This window comes from Atheta coriaria, unplaced genomic scaffold (assembly GCF_025399875.1).
Source record: "Atheta coriaria isolate IRGN ID8LTWV9N9 unplaced genomic scaffold, Caltech_Dcor_3.1 hic_scaffold_1_pilon, whole genome shotgun sequence".
In the NCBI taxonomy this organism is placed as follows: Eukaryota; Metazoa; Arthropoda; class Insecta; order Coleoptera; family Staphylinidae; genus Dalotia; species Dalotia coriaria.
The window spans coordinates 4,138,227-4,153,304 of NW_027045443.1; the positions used below are offsets into that span (position 1 = coordinate 4,138,227).

Sequence of the window (15,078 nt, forward strand, 5' to 3'; positions counted from 1 at the left end):
GAGTAATGAAGTTAATGAAAAGTTCGTAATTTGTTTAAGTCCTCGCTATTGTGATCTTTTAATTACGCGCGTCGAGTATGTAAAATATTTACACAGCCTCGATCATTTTCCAGCTCCTGAAAGTCACAGAGAGAAAGTTGCGAATGAAAACCGCCTTTGGTTTTGGATTTATCGTTGCTTTTATTTTAATTAATAATTTACAATTCTCATAGAATTTCATCGTAGGATACATTAAGAAACAGAACATGGCTCATAGCATTCGGTTTTTGCACATATTGTTTATAATGAAATAAATTAAATTAGTTAAAAAATGAAAAGTTTTGAGATGTGTCTAGTTATTATACTAACAGCCCCATGATCTTTAGTAGCATATTTAATATTGCCTTTTGTATACATTTCACATTTATGTATTTATGGTTAGTTCGGTTAGTCCTTGGTATCACACCTTAATAATGCTATCAGTAAGAGTTCATATGCAATAAATAACAGTGAGATTTAAAACATCAACCTAGTTTTCCATCATTTCCACGCTTTCACTTCACTTTTGTCCGCACACATCGTCAAAAATGTTGTTGTTTGCACTTTAATTCCCTTATCGCCTAAATCGGTTTACGATTAGTGGTTTGTTTAATGTAATAATTCATTAAATACGTAATTAACTGTTATTTATACACGTAATTAACTAGTTGATTTGTTTAAAATTAATTAAAACTTTTTTGGCTTTATATTGCACTTAGCGTTTAAACTTGCGTCCATTCCGAGCATTTATTATACAAAAAATTTATTTTTATTCGTTAGAAGGTAGAACTTACGCTAATGTATACATTGGCTCACTTTTTTTAGGTTGTATGACTTTGGATGATTGATGATAATTAATTAAGTTTTTGTACATCTTTGGATATTTTTAGTATGGGCGCCACACTGCGTCGGTGTTGTGTGCGGCTGGACCTCGCTGTTGATTGGCGTTGAGCCGTGCGTCGTCTTGTCGCTGAGCTGCGGCTGCACAGGACGCTGAGTTGGTGAGAAGCAAATCGGTGCTGCCGTTGTTCATCTGCGTACCGTGCGTGCCATGTCGCTGATTTGTTGTGGAGAGTTGATCCATAACGCTCTGCAAATCATTGGCGTGTCCTTGCGAGGAGTGTGAATGCAGGGAGTGGAAATTATGAGACTGATTCGCAGCTGAGTAGAGTTGAGAGTAGAGTAAACTTGCTGGTAGTACAGGGTACAACGAATTATTACAGTTGCCTGAAGCATACGTCGTTGGGGCCATGTTTTGATGCAACTGGAAGTTGCTGGAGTTGTTCGGGTGGTTGACATTTGCAGAAGCACCCAGGGGGGTTTGGCTGAGGATGTCTTCCTGGACGGGGCTCTCCGCTGTGCTGGAGTTGTCGCTGAGGGAACGCGAACCCGACAGACTGAAGTCGTTATTGGATGGATAACGTGGTACCAGCAGCGAGGAGCTGTTTTGATTCTGACCGCCGGTGTGGGTTTGCGTTGCGACTAACCCAAGGTGTTGATCCAGGTCCGAGGAACCCGTATCTGGTAATACTAACATGGAAACGTACGTAAAATCGTGTGGGTTACAGTGGTGATCTTTTTGATTTACTTACCTGATGCGAACGCGTCCTGAGTGGTGGTCTGGTCAGGCGCGGCCCCGGAGAAACCCAACGCTGGAGTGTTGAACTGCGAGGAGGAAGGTGCTGGACAGGACCCCAAGGAGCTGGGTGTGAAGTACGGGGAGTACGCGCTCGCCGCGCTGTAGCCCCAATGGGAGTTCGTTGATGTGAGCCCGAATTGCGGCATGTCTGCAACGAAACATTTTTCGTACATTTCCAACAACCCAATTAGGCCACATTTCGATTTCGGCTAAAAAATACCCCCACCACCACTACCACCAGCAGCGTGATGGTAGTGTGTGGCAAGTTATAACCGAGTGGCGCTTTCACGCGCACACTGCCCACCTCTATCGATTGCAGAACGGTAATAATCTAATTTAAATTATCAGATGGAACGGATAGAAGTATCGCCCGCCGCCTGCCGCCCGCTAATAGCAGCAGCGCTGCGCGCGTATGCATGCTGCAGTGTACGCCGATGCAATTCGACCTCATTTACCATTTCATATTACACTTTGTGCGGGCTGGTGTGGACCGCGCACGGACGGTCCATTATCTGCGGATGTGTTGCAGCGGCGGAGGCGGCGTTGGCGGTAAAACGTAACGAAACGCCGGCTTCGGACGCCCACACATTGCGATCACGCGGGGCGCTGCCGAGGGAAATTTAATTGGTGTACTAATAGGTATTATAGTTGATATAATGGAGTGTGTACTCTGTACATGTCGGTAATGCACTTGATGAGCATATATCGACCCGAAAACTCCCACAGCTTTCGGCCATCCGCCGCCGCCCGTCGCCCCACGTCGAATGTCAACTACACTCGGCGGAAAATTGCAGCGAACAATCGTAATTACCAGAAATTATGACATTTTCCAAAAGGTATCCGAATTGTCATCGACGTGTCACCGAATTTCACTCATTTAAATCCTCGCGCATAAAAATTCCAGCCGTCGCGGCCGAAACGTGAAAATTGTGCATTCGATAAAATGAGTACCAAATTAAATTATGGCCAATTAATCGCGCCTCTTCGCGGTGGCCGAAATCATTGCATCAAGTAATTGCATCGCTTAATTATCGTGCAATTAAATCATTATTTACGCAATGCGTGGAAAAACAATACGCAAATCGGCCGCGCGCGTGCTTCGCATTTTATCGCGCTTCGCTTTCCGCTGCGGCGATGTGCCATGATACGATTGACAATTTGATCGTTTTTTCCGCAGCGTTGTTCGCTTTAAACAAGCGAATTGCGAAAAAAATCGACGCACGAGCGTGATGATCGGTCGTGACTGTTTTTGCGGACATTTGTGCACTCCAAGCAACTCCGAGTGTTGATATTTATGTTTACTTTTACGCAAAAAAAAAATCGCTAGCATTGCCAAACACTATTGATCTTGAAATCGTCAACAGACAGATTTGTTTTCATTTGATTCGATCGTATTTCATCCGGAGAAGTTTTTAAAGTGTTTGTTTGAATTTTCGATTGAGGATTGTTTTGTTGAACGTGCTGTATGAGGCCGGGAACAAACGCGCCACGCATCGCAATGTATAAAGAGCGAAATGGAAAATTGGAAAATGGAAAAAAGTCAATTAATTCGTTTTTGCGGCGACCGCTGGCGATTCAATAACAAACAAACTGCCGAAATGTTCGATCGAACGCGCGCGCGACGCGCTGGGACAAACACAGCGCGTAACAATGTGTGTTTGCGTGGCATATTTTGAATTCGAATCGATGTAATTTTTCTGTTTGCCACCGCAAATAATGAAGCAAAATTTACTTAAACGCAGCAGCAGCACGCATTTTTACTCTTCACAAATTACTCACCAACTGAATGAAATAAATGTACAACGATCAAAGATGAAAATCATCACCGGCAACAATCGGATAAATGAGCTCAGCGGATTTGTAAATTTTAATTAAATCAGTCGAAAAACTGCGCTCGCTTCGGTTTGATTTGATGACTTGTTGCGGATGTAATTTTTGACGCAACGTGCGCATGAATTTTCCATGCGAAATTTTCGTGTAAATCATGTAAATAACGCGTCGGGGTGAAAAACAGTGCCAGCCAGTGGTGGCAAAAGGTCGACAACGGCCGGAACGTTTTGAATATGTTATGTTCCGCTCGGTTTCGCCGCGCGCGCACGCTCCCGAGCGCGAAAACGCGGAAAGTAATGAATTATATTTATTACACCATTGGGAGAAGTTAAACTTAATTTGTTTGAATCGTTTTAATATGTACGCCGAGTACGCGTGCTTGCTCAGTACTCACTGCTCAATGTTTAATCTTCCATTCCATGTCCTTTTACTCCGCTTCCTGTACTCCTTTCTGCGTACTTGAATTGTACGGTGTTGCGCACACTACACAACTACGAGTGAAAACTAAAAGATTTGCATAAAACTATCGGCGAAGTGTGGAAATCTACGAAAATCTCCAACTTGCACCTCATAGATCTTAGTCTTAATGACTGCGCGTGGCGGAACCCAGTCTGGTGCTAAACGACCTGCTGATGCTGACTATTGCATGTTGTTACTTAGTGCCCCAACTCCGGCGTCGAAATATATTTGGATGGCACTCAAAGAAGCGTAGATCCGTGCATTTATTGCCTCTTTCGAGACTTTCAACATCCTGACTTAGATTCGAAATTTATTCCGGACCCGACTTATATCTGAGTTATATCCAAGCTGGATGCTGGTTTTTATGAAGCACGATAATAATTAGAATACGTACTGTTGCAATTTCCGATCGGAGGCATTCGGAAGCCGGTCAGAGGGTCCGACGCGGCGAACGGGAACGGCCGCTGGCCGAAAGCGAAGTGGAACTGCTGCTGCTGTCCTAGAAGGGAAAGCACTATCGCATTAGATCCATATATGCTGTCCGAAATCAATATAAAAGGCACATATAGCTACCAACTACATAACTACAATAAACAACAATGAAAAAAAAATAAATCGTTGAATTCCAGCCGCAGTTGCAGAATTAGTAAGCTAATGATCTCGATGACTTGGCGAACTTCAATGGGTGCTCCAAGTTGTACTGCAATGACTTAAATGTCTTCAATATCTCTTATTAATAACCGGCACCCTTTGGAAGATGATTGTTCGCAAGTTTGCTGAAATGAGGATGTCGCCTGGAATGAACGGGATGGCCGTCGAGCTCTCCTAGAAGGGAACAAGAGAAGTTAAAGTGAACTAATATAGCAGGAAGTTGTAGCAATTTCTCTGGAACAAACTAGGCTTGAAACTTCCACTCCGGCTTCCAGTCGGTCGTTGGGGCCACGGCGCGCGTAAACTTCAGGACCCCCGAGCGTTATCTGGCAAACAAGCCCTGCGGTTATCGCCCGCGACGTCTGCCTGTCAGCGTCTTACTATGATTTATCATCAAACAAATTCGAAATTCATAAAATACAACAACCGACGTGTAAAAAGCGTTGTTTTATTTTATGACTACCAAAATGGCTTCTGTTTGGCTATTTTTATAGAGATAGGCAACACACATGGCACATTACACGTAAAAAATGTGTTTTACTGGCTGCAATTGTTGTTTTTACTCGGTGGAACTTTGCAGAAAAACGGCAATGCATGTTAATGAATTTGCATTTGCTTAATTATCAAATTCGAAGTGCGGCGCGCACATGCCCAACGCTGAAACAACTGAACACAATGCATAAACGAGTAGCTACGGGCCGAGGACCCAATCCCAACGTGGAAATCAATGAGAATAAATGTAAATGTAAATTGAAATAGGGAAATAGGTACGCGGCGAAAGGGGCGCAATAGTTGTAACACGCGATGTCGGCAGGCGGCTGGGGGTGGCGGCGGCGGCGAGCTGAGAAAACGTCAGGAAAGGGTCAGGAATGGTACTCGATTCGGATATATTCGCCGAGTCGGAGAATCGGCGGGAGAGGCCCCAGATGAGCCCCGGTCTCTAATTAATTAATCAACCAATTCAATTCATTAATTCGGGTACCTATGCCGCGCTCGCGTCCGCGCCACGTCGCTTGCAAATTTAGGGAAATTCGTTGCGTTTCTCCTCACGCCAGCCTCATGCAGATCGAACTCGACACTCACCAAGGACTTACACTGCAAACTTTTCGGCGGCCTGGATGAATATTTAGAAGGTGTATTTGCTTCACGTACCCTTCATAGGAAATATTTTTCGTTAATCTAAGCGAATCAGTTCCAGGAGTGTGTCAGGGGCGTTTGCGGGCTGTAGGCGCAAAATGACACACAATAATTCGTTTAAAATCCATCGCTACATCAGTGTCTTCCGGAAGTGCGTCCGGGTGACAGCCGGGTACAACCTGGGGTTGTACTCGACGCGCAGCGCTCGCATCAAAATAATTACGTTTTCCCACTTTGCGAGCGTCCTTCCAGTATATATTAATTAACGTCTACGGCAGCGGCGGCGGCGATAGCGGTGCAATCAGCAGGAGACAAAACCTGCGACAATGCGCGCGCGGCTATTAACGAAATGTCTCCAGCAGCGCCTGCAGTCGGCCGTAATTTCGTTGTAGTTGTCGTTATCACGTGGGCCCCGCACGGCCGCTCGGACAGATGGACACTTTTCGCGCTGCGAGTCTCCGCTCGGATCTGACATGTATTAGATTAGGGTGAGAGTTTGCACACTTGTCCTCGCACTCCGGCGGAGCTTGGGAGGTGTGAAGGCGACGGGAAAATGCTGCACTTTTCCCAGCGTGGAAAGTGCACACACTCCGCACTGATTCAGCGATTGAATACAGCTTGTTAAACCGAACTATTTTCAAACTTCATACATAATTAACCCCACGTCGGGGGGCGGCTGCCAGCAACATTTTGCATCCCGTCCAAGCATTGCAACTAACTACTTTCGCATTGAGCAAAATTTCTCGCGAGTGGAAAATTATGAAAAGTTGGTGTTTTTCGGGTTTCGCAACGAAATCCGGTAACAAGTTGTATGTAACATTTCGGCCTGTGTTGGTGGTGTGTGCGTGCTTTTAAAAGCTCTAAGCTTGCACTCGCCGCCGGCTGCAGAATTTAATAGTCGAGAATTAACGATTAGTTTTTCGTAGTTCGGGAGTTTCGCCGCGCGCCTCAAACGAAGCAGTAAAGTAACCATAAAACGATAGACAAAAAAGACGCCCGGCAGACGACATCAGAGAGTTTTCGCCGCGATGCATTGTCGTCTTGCGCGCAGCCGGTGGAGGCGCGCAGCACAAAGTGAAAAAAAAAGCAGCAAAACGAGTAATAAAAGCAAAGCGGCGTCCCCCGAAGCGTAAACACGGTTCACTCAAGCTGCGCCCATTTGGTTTACCGACCAGGAGCAGAGATATTCGCGTATTATTAGACGCCAGCGCGTGCATAAACAATTCCCGAGCATTGCTTACACATTCAGATGCAAGCGCCGCGTGAGTCCACGGAATCAAATTTCACACGACCCCCGCAGTTATCAGCCGGTATGCATACATATCATAATAATACCTGCACGGGAATTTAAATTAATAAATTAATTTTGTTTAAATTATAAATGGTTGGGTGTTGGGCTTGGTAGTTTTGCTTTGAGTTAATTAGTTTTCTTCTCGATTTAATTGATAAATTCAAAGTAATTTCGCATGTGTCTCTGGCGCGCTCGCACTAATCGATCGTTTAATCTACGAATCTCCTCGAGGGGTCAGTCAATTTCCTAAATGCGAGCGCGCGCCTTCCTGCCTGCGCGTGTCGTTCGCCGACGCCGGGTTGACGCTGATGCGATCTGGATAATGTGTGTGAGTTCGAACCGAAGGGGACGAGGGACTTATCCGATGCATCCTGATTTGAATTATTCGCGTGCGGAATTAGACGTAGACTATCGCAAACATTTCCGAAATTTTCCTCACATTTTCCAACTCAAAAATCTCTGTGGTATAGCGAAGAATTCCAAAAGTCGGAATGTGAGATGATGAAGTAATGAACTTCATAAATACGCGCATAAGACACCGAAGAATGAACAACAAACACGGGAATTAGGTGACGCAACAAGAGGGGTGAATAAAGTCGTCCGAGAACGGGGCGCGACACGTTCGCGCCGCCGTCGCCGGATTTGCAATCTTGGCGTGTTTTAAAGACGCCGGCGAGCCAAGACGGCCCCCACGGCGAATGCAACAGGTTACCAGCAAAGACAAACGCCGCGGCGAAAGTGTGTAAAGATGCGGAAAGAATAAGGAGGCAGAGGAAAAGTTCGACCCCATCGGATTTGCCCGCATTGCGCTGACTTCCTTTTCGCCCCCGCAAGCAACAGTTTAAAGAAGTGCTAAGAGTTTAACGCGCTCCAGACGCTCGGAATTTAATAAATTAGGAAATCACGAGCCGGAAACCAGCGAAGAAAATGGGGTTCACTCACTGCAGCTAATTAATAACATTGCGTTCGGCGTGGAAATTTAAATAAGTGCAAGATTAATAAATTAAAACTTACTCGTTTTGGATCTGGGCTCGCGCGGCCCGTCGACGGTGACTTTGATGGCCTTATTGTAGGTGGCAATTTGGGGCGGCGACGTCGACACGGTGATCGTTAACGTGAAACTTTTGCCTGAAATAAAACACACTGCGATTAGCATCCACAGCGATATCAATCATTACAAAAACATTTCGAGAGCTGGTTGTAAATCAAAAGCAGCGCGCAGAAAAAAAAACGCGTCGAGTTTCAAGTGCGTTTGTGGCGTTTTTGCGGGCGGTTTTTATTGTAGGAAAATGTTGTGTCGCGCGCGCGCGCGCCGACGTGTGTATGATGTGCGACCGACGTATTTTACGCATTACCACCGCACGTGCACCGCTGCCGCCGCCGCCGAGAGCGCGCATTCGATGATATTGCTTTTTTTCATTTCCACTTTGCGCTCGCGTTCGGTGGTGTTATCTTGCTCAGCGCGGCGCTTTTTTCCGTACACCCGCGCGGCGGCGGCGGCGGCAGCGGACTCGCATGTTTGCGCGCGCGGCCCAAAGGTAATGAGTGTGTGCTGCTGGACGAAGCGTCAATTCGCGCTCGGAGGTACTCTCGGTGTGTGCGTTATTTGCGAATGCACCACACACCGGCGCCGCCGCCGCATTCGTACGTGTGCGCTTGGACACTTAGGAAGCGGCGCGTGTTGGCGCGAATCGCCGCCCCCAGTGTGCATGTATGTGTGTGTGTATATACTCCACACTCACCAATACGTCGAAAACACCCGTGCGAGCTTTTTCCACCAGCGGTGGAGGTGTGTAGGCGTGGGTGAATGTATGTGAAAATGTGTGTGTGCGCCGCTCTCCGGTTGAAAAATGCACACTACTTGATGTGTTTAACCCGGCCATTAGGGTTTGTGTGATACCTCAAACATACCGCTACATTCTGGCCACTTTTAAAACGCATCGATTTTTAACGCGCTATTCGCACACACACACACACAGCGTGGTCGCCGCCTCACACATAGCGCATAAATTACGCATGTAAACATTTTATTTATACCAATCGTTCTGTGCCAAAACCCAAAAATATTTCATTTAGTTTCGCTTGAAACAAAATACAAAATTTTAAAACTCAAAAAATTTTTAGGCGAAAAATAACTTTTTTCTGCATTATTGTAAAATTAACACCTTGTATGTAATTTTAAGGTACAATGTGTTTAATGAAGGTTTATTAACAACATGCGAACCGCATGTATGCAGCGATGAAGTGGTCGTTGATTTTTTTCCGGCAATATTCATTCATTAATCCGATAACAAGCGTTTATCGCATGTGCGCCGAGGTTTGTCGCAGGAATAAACCGTTTGATCGTACAATGTGCGTCATTCATTGATGGTTGTGTTTTTATTTTGCGCGTATTTTTTGCGCTCGCCGCAAAATGTGTGCAACGTTGGCGTTTCGATTGAATTAATTTTTACATAACTCGTGCGTGGGTGTATTCGCGGAGAGACACGTGCTAGTTGTTGGATAATGGGTAAATTTGATAAAGTCAGAAGTCGGTTATCCTTGTTCCTGGCGGCGGTCGGGCAAACCCCATAACGGCGGCGCTCTTCCGATTGTGTTGTTTATGCGTCTCGCCGCGGCGCGCTGCGAAACGTCTAAACGTCTGAATATCCGAATCGGCGGTCGGGCGTGCGTTGGGTCGGTTTGGCGGTGACGGCGTCGGCGGTGGCGGCTGCGAAACACTCGAACGTGTGTAATATCGGTCGATGTGTAATGTCGGTTTCGCGCGCCCGTTCGTGCGGGCGCGCTCGTGTGTTGCGTGCGCCCGTCGCCGCCGCCGCCGCCGCCGCCGCCACGCTGCGAGTGTGCGGGCGCGCTCGATCAAGATTTAGGTGGAAATCGCGTTAGTGTAAGTGGGTGGCTGCGGTGGCGATGGTCGTGGTGTATGTGGCGTCGGAGGTCGACCACGCAACCGATGCCGGGGTTAGGCAGTGGCCTGACCGCGGACCCGGTGCCTGCCGCCGCCGGCGCCCGGCCATCGCCGCGCATTACGGGCCCGCCGCGCCGCCACCGCACCCAACCGCTTCCACAGACACCGAGCCAAAAACCCCCGGCGACGCCGTCACTCCACGTGCACGCCGCCGCCGACACGCAACTACTTGCCAACTACTTTAAAAGTTTTCTTTAATCAAATAACCGACAACTTCTATCAATCATCCGCGCTCTATGCATAGCAATTCCAATGCAGACAAACGATACCCCGCCGCGATTTCGATTGTGACATCAAAAAGATTTCCCGTTTGCGCTGCCGACGATTTTTCGATTAGCAAAAAGGGTCAAAAACGATTGCGCGCCGTCTGCATGCGTCGCATGATGCATGCACGAAACACGTGTCCACGACTGTTGATAGTGGGTGGCGCAACCGGGGGCGGCCGGTTGCATTGCATTGCGAAACATATGCCCCGACGGCGCGGCGGACTCGTTAATGCCCCTAATTCATTTGAACGAGTGGATTAATTATACGCTGCGCGCTAGGTAGAGCTGCAATGTGTGCACGCGCGTTAATTACATAATTTATTAATTAAAATATTAATGACAATTATAAATTTCGCCGCTGCCGCCGCCGCTGCAGCGACCGTCGCTAGGCCGGCCGGACTATGCGTCCATTGCGTATAGGTTTACAATTATTACGTTTTAATTAATTAATTAATCGCTACGCCCTTTCGTCAGAAACGAAAATTCGAGCCGAAACAAAATATCATGCATGACTCTCACAACAATTGAAATATTATCATTCAGGTATGTAGATTGTCTCAGCGCATGCATGACCCTTTTTCGAAAAATATTCCAAACATCTAGGCTTCGATTGCTGAATGCGATGCATGAAAATTCCTTGATAAAATCTACTTAACACGTAAAGTATGTTCGATAGAGAAGTAAGCGCATAAAACCAGAGAAAACATCGAAGATTCCTGAAATCGCGCGCATCCGTTCGACGTTTTCAGCGGCAGTCTATAAGAATGCCAACTATCTTTCGCCGGAAAAGTTAACTCGACGCGCTCGCGTTACCCGCCCGTCGGACGCCGAAGAAAAGATGCCAGGAATGACGAGGCGCGTTCGCCGAAACGAAAATGTTCCCCGCGCACATTTTCCGAGCGCCCACCGACGCAAAAACCTGCCCGGAGTTGGAGCACTTTGTGCTGTGTTTCGGGCCGAAACTTTGCCGGCGCACTTTTTGCTTCCGGCAAAGGAAAAAGCGGATTGCGGTCGATGAAAAATTTAGTACATCGGTTTCGAGCATCCGGGAGGCATGGAAGCAAAAGTAGACATGAGGATGAAACAAAATTCCCAGCGAGGAATTTTTTACTCAACGGCGTAATACGCTAAGGAAGTATCCTTGCGGATAAGTGGCGGGAAAAGTTGAGAAAAGGAGGATGCGACGCTCCGCCTCGCCTCGCCTGCAACTTCCGATTCGTCGGGCGGAATCGGCGCCCGTGAAGGAAATTTTCTTATTTCCATGCGGACGTTAAAGTCACCACCTTATTACGCACCGGATCCTTGCAAAGTTAATTTAGCTGAAGCCACGCGGTCGTTTAAAAGTGAATTTCGGGCGGGTGTAATACGCGTGGAGATAATTGAAAAATTGGCGCGTAAAAAATGGAAAAAAAAGGGCGATCATGCATTATACACAGCCACGAGTAATATGTCCCAACATGCATGTTTGAACAAGGATTTAATTCACTTGAACGTCCGACCCCATCATTCACCCTCCGCGCTTCAACGTTCAAACAATCAAACATTCCAACGAGCGTTTTGCCGCGTGCACCACGCAATTGATATCTCCGCATATTCCGCGCCTGCTTTTTTCGCTGTTATCCTTCAGCATGCATGAAATTTCAATTCTGTTTACGATCCATATTATGTATGCGCACTTCATGTGTGTGTGTGTGTGATTTAAAGGTGTGTAAAGTGTACCTCGTCCACTGCGGCCCACGAAGCGCAGATCGTTGAATTTCGCCACTTGGTTCTTCATCACGGCGGTGCAGTTCCTCAACTCAGCGCAGTAATTCTCATCATTTCCGGCGCGCACAGTGACCACCGTCCCGTCGCCGATGTCCCCCAACGCGACTACTTTGAATGCCACCGGTAGAGTTTTATTCGACCGCCAATGCGGCGGTAAGACGGTGCACACGAACAGCGGACTACCGGTGCGCACCAACTCGCCAGGATGTTCGGAGAGGAAATCATTGAGGGTACGTTCGGCGAGGATGTCCGACGTCATCTTGCTGTAGGTGTCGTTGATGATATTGGTGCCCTCCGGTGAGGCGGCGGCGCCGGTCGCCGTCTGGCTGTTGGAGGTGTTCGTCGCTGTCAGATGCATCGTGACTTCGCTGCGTTGGCCCTGCGACGAATTCCAGTCACCGTACATTCAGCGTGCACATCTGCTAGCGTCGGCCAAAGACTTCACCAGCGTCTTCATCCGCAGGTGTTTTGCACGCGGAGCACGCGGGAAAAAATATGCGTGCGTGTGTGATGTGGTGGTGGTGGGGGAGTTGGGAAAGCGCGCGGGATTTTTTAATTCTTCGGCGGGCAGGTGTGCGTGCGTGCAGCGCGGCGGCAGCAGCGCTCGCGAACTTTTCGGACGGCTCGTGACGAACTAATTAAAACTTTGCCAACTTTTCCAATCGCGCGGCGGTGTGTGTGGGCGCGATGTACGCTTGGCCGACGTTGATGGACGACTGCAATGTGCTCTCACGACTTCACTCGCGCGAGTCCGCGCGTGGTGCTCGCGGATGGCAAACGGACCACACACAGTTCACACATGAAATAAAAAAATCCGGCTGGCAGCACGCTTCGTTTAAAAATAGATCAAACGTGATCCGCACCGCACCACGACAATCTCTTGGACGCCGCGCGCGAAGACCACGAGCACACGAGACACGTCAGTCAGTTCACGCGCGCATTTTTCCGCGCGCGCGTTCAAAAAAGTTGCGGACGGTTTGTGACTACTTCTTGTTCGATTGTTTGAAATGCGCGCACGTTGCAGGAGCCGGTGCAGGAGCAAGTCCGCAATCCAAATCAGTTTGGTCGAGCGGTATTTTGGCTACTAAACGTTCCAACAGTACAAGCGAATCCACGCAGTAAACACGAAACTGAGTATCACCACTCTTCGGCATTAAATAAACCACCCTCGAGTACGGGGCAACGGCGCGCGCTGTCTCACTTGCAAGCGTGTGCGCCGCCGGCGGCGTCTCGCTCGCCTCCCATGCACGCGCGGCTCGCGGCGGCGGCGTGCGCGCGCGACGAGGAGCGCCGATGCGGCTGCGAGTCGTAGCAGGTGGTGCCGGCGGCGCCCGCTCCCGCGCCGCCCGCGCTGATAACCCTTTTCGCTTATCAGAAGAAAAAGGAGCGCCGCCCGCGCGAAGGCGCCGCGGTGCGCGCGTCCTACAGGCGTGAGTGAGATGTCGCATCGGGACGGAGGCGCCGCGTGAAGGCGAGCCGGGAGCGCTCGCCGGCGCCGCCGACGGAGAGGCGGCGAGGCGGCGCGCTCGAGACGAAACGAGATACGCCGCGCTGCGGTCAGATTGGGCCGGGCTTTTGGGCGCGCGATGATAAAGGATGCAGCGCGCGTGTTCGCCGAGCGATCGGAGCGAGATGCGCTGCGTCGGTACGGCGGTTTTGCGAATTTGCTAGCGGTGAGCGGGCGGCCGTGGAACGGGGCGGCCGGCGGTACGCAAGCGCCACATACGTGTCCGCCGCCCGACGCCGCGCTCCCTCGCTCGCCTGCTCGGCGCAAAACCAAAGAGGCGGCGAAAATTTTAACCATATTTACATTTCGAGGCTTTTTTTTTAACTTACTTATCCTTTATTCATACAGCTTTAACTGACCGACGACCGCCGATACACAGCGCGCGTTTTTTTCCCCGCCCGGTTTTCATTCATATCCTCGCACTCACGCCGCAAATGATGAATGAATGGGAACTTGACACCAATTGTTCATCATTGCGGAAAAACTAATTCATTCAGGCAGTCATCCAGGAAACGCCACTTAGGTGAAATTTGTTTGAGTTTAATTTCGTGTCCATTCGAGCATTTGTTAGTTTAATTGCTGGGGGGGGCGTCTTGTTTGAGTTTTCCGACAATTTCCACGGCGTACCGCCAAGGAATTGAGGTCTTTTAAGATTTTCAAAGGGAGTTTTCTAAGATGTCCTTTGACGCGCTGTTGAAATTACCCAAGCGTTTACAAACAGTCCAAACCAAAGTGAATTCACCCGAAGAAATGTTTTTTTTTTGTTTCTAAAAAACAAAAACAAAAAATTGCGGTACCTGGTTGAGTTTGTAACACTTGCGTAAAATATATTGTTTGAATTCATTAGAATTCACAGGTCAACCGTAAGCGCATGTTTTAAATAACTTCCAAGTTTGTACAATAGATAAAACAAGTGAAGGGTAGCGGGCCCGGCCCGCCGGGAGAAAGCCCATTAAAAGAGGCAAAAAGAAACGAAATATAAAATAAACGCGCGCGGGCTGCTTTGTTTATGCATTGTTCGCCGCCGGCAATAAATTCCGCGTCTATCTGTTTCCAACTTTCCACTTTTCGTCCGCATTTTTACTTTCGCCGGCGCAGCGGCGTGTCGCCCATTTCCGTTTCGGTTTCATTTACTTAGCGCGCATAGTGCGGACGGAAAGCAAAGATATTTTCGGCGGCATAAATCCTCCTGTAACGAGATTAACCCCGTGCAGGAAGAACAAGTGCAATGGAAGCACGCGTGTATTTGTGTGGGTGTGTGTTGGTGTGCGCTGGACCAAGTCGAGCTTGATGCTGATGCTGTGGAGCCGAAGCAGCTTTGCTTTGCTTTGCCGACCGTACGGACATCGCAACCCTTTAATAAGGGCAGGAGTTATTAAAGTAAAGGGGGTGGATTTAAACCGGCCACTGTCCAAGGGTGCGCCCCGAATGTGTACGCTGGCTTTGCCGGCAGCCGCCGTTCGATAGGACGGACGCGAAAAGGGATTTTAAAGCCGGGCGACTTGCACACACCGACAGGCGAACGAACTTAGGGGTAATGTAGGG

General features: G+C 48.5%; 1 protein-coding gene across 2 annotated transcripts; it reads right to left on the bottom strand.

Moving 5' to 3' along the window:
* Nucleotides 1-274: 274 nt before the first annotated feature.
* Nucleotides 275-12,399, bottom strand: RunxA (Runt related A). Of its 2 annotated transcripts, none has more exons than XM_065299733.1 (5): nucleotides 11,979-12,399; nucleotides 8,040-8,153; nucleotides 4,341-4,445; nucleotides 1,611-1,805; nucleotides 275-1,548 (listed from the first exon to the last, which is right to left on the bottom strand). In XM_065299733.1, exons 1-5 carry the CDS (start codon nucleotides 12,382-12,384, stop codon nucleotides 905-907), a joined length of 1,464 nt encoding a protein of 487 aa, XP_065155805.1. In that variant the 5' UTR covers nucleotides 12,385-12,399; the 3' UTR covers nucleotides 275-904. The 2 variants fall into 2 exon arrangements, with proteins under 2 accessions (XP_065155805.1, XP_065155795.1); XM_065299723.1 differs by having other exon boundaries at nucleotides 4,341-4,460.
* Nucleotides 12,400-15,078: the final 2,679 nt, after the last annotated feature.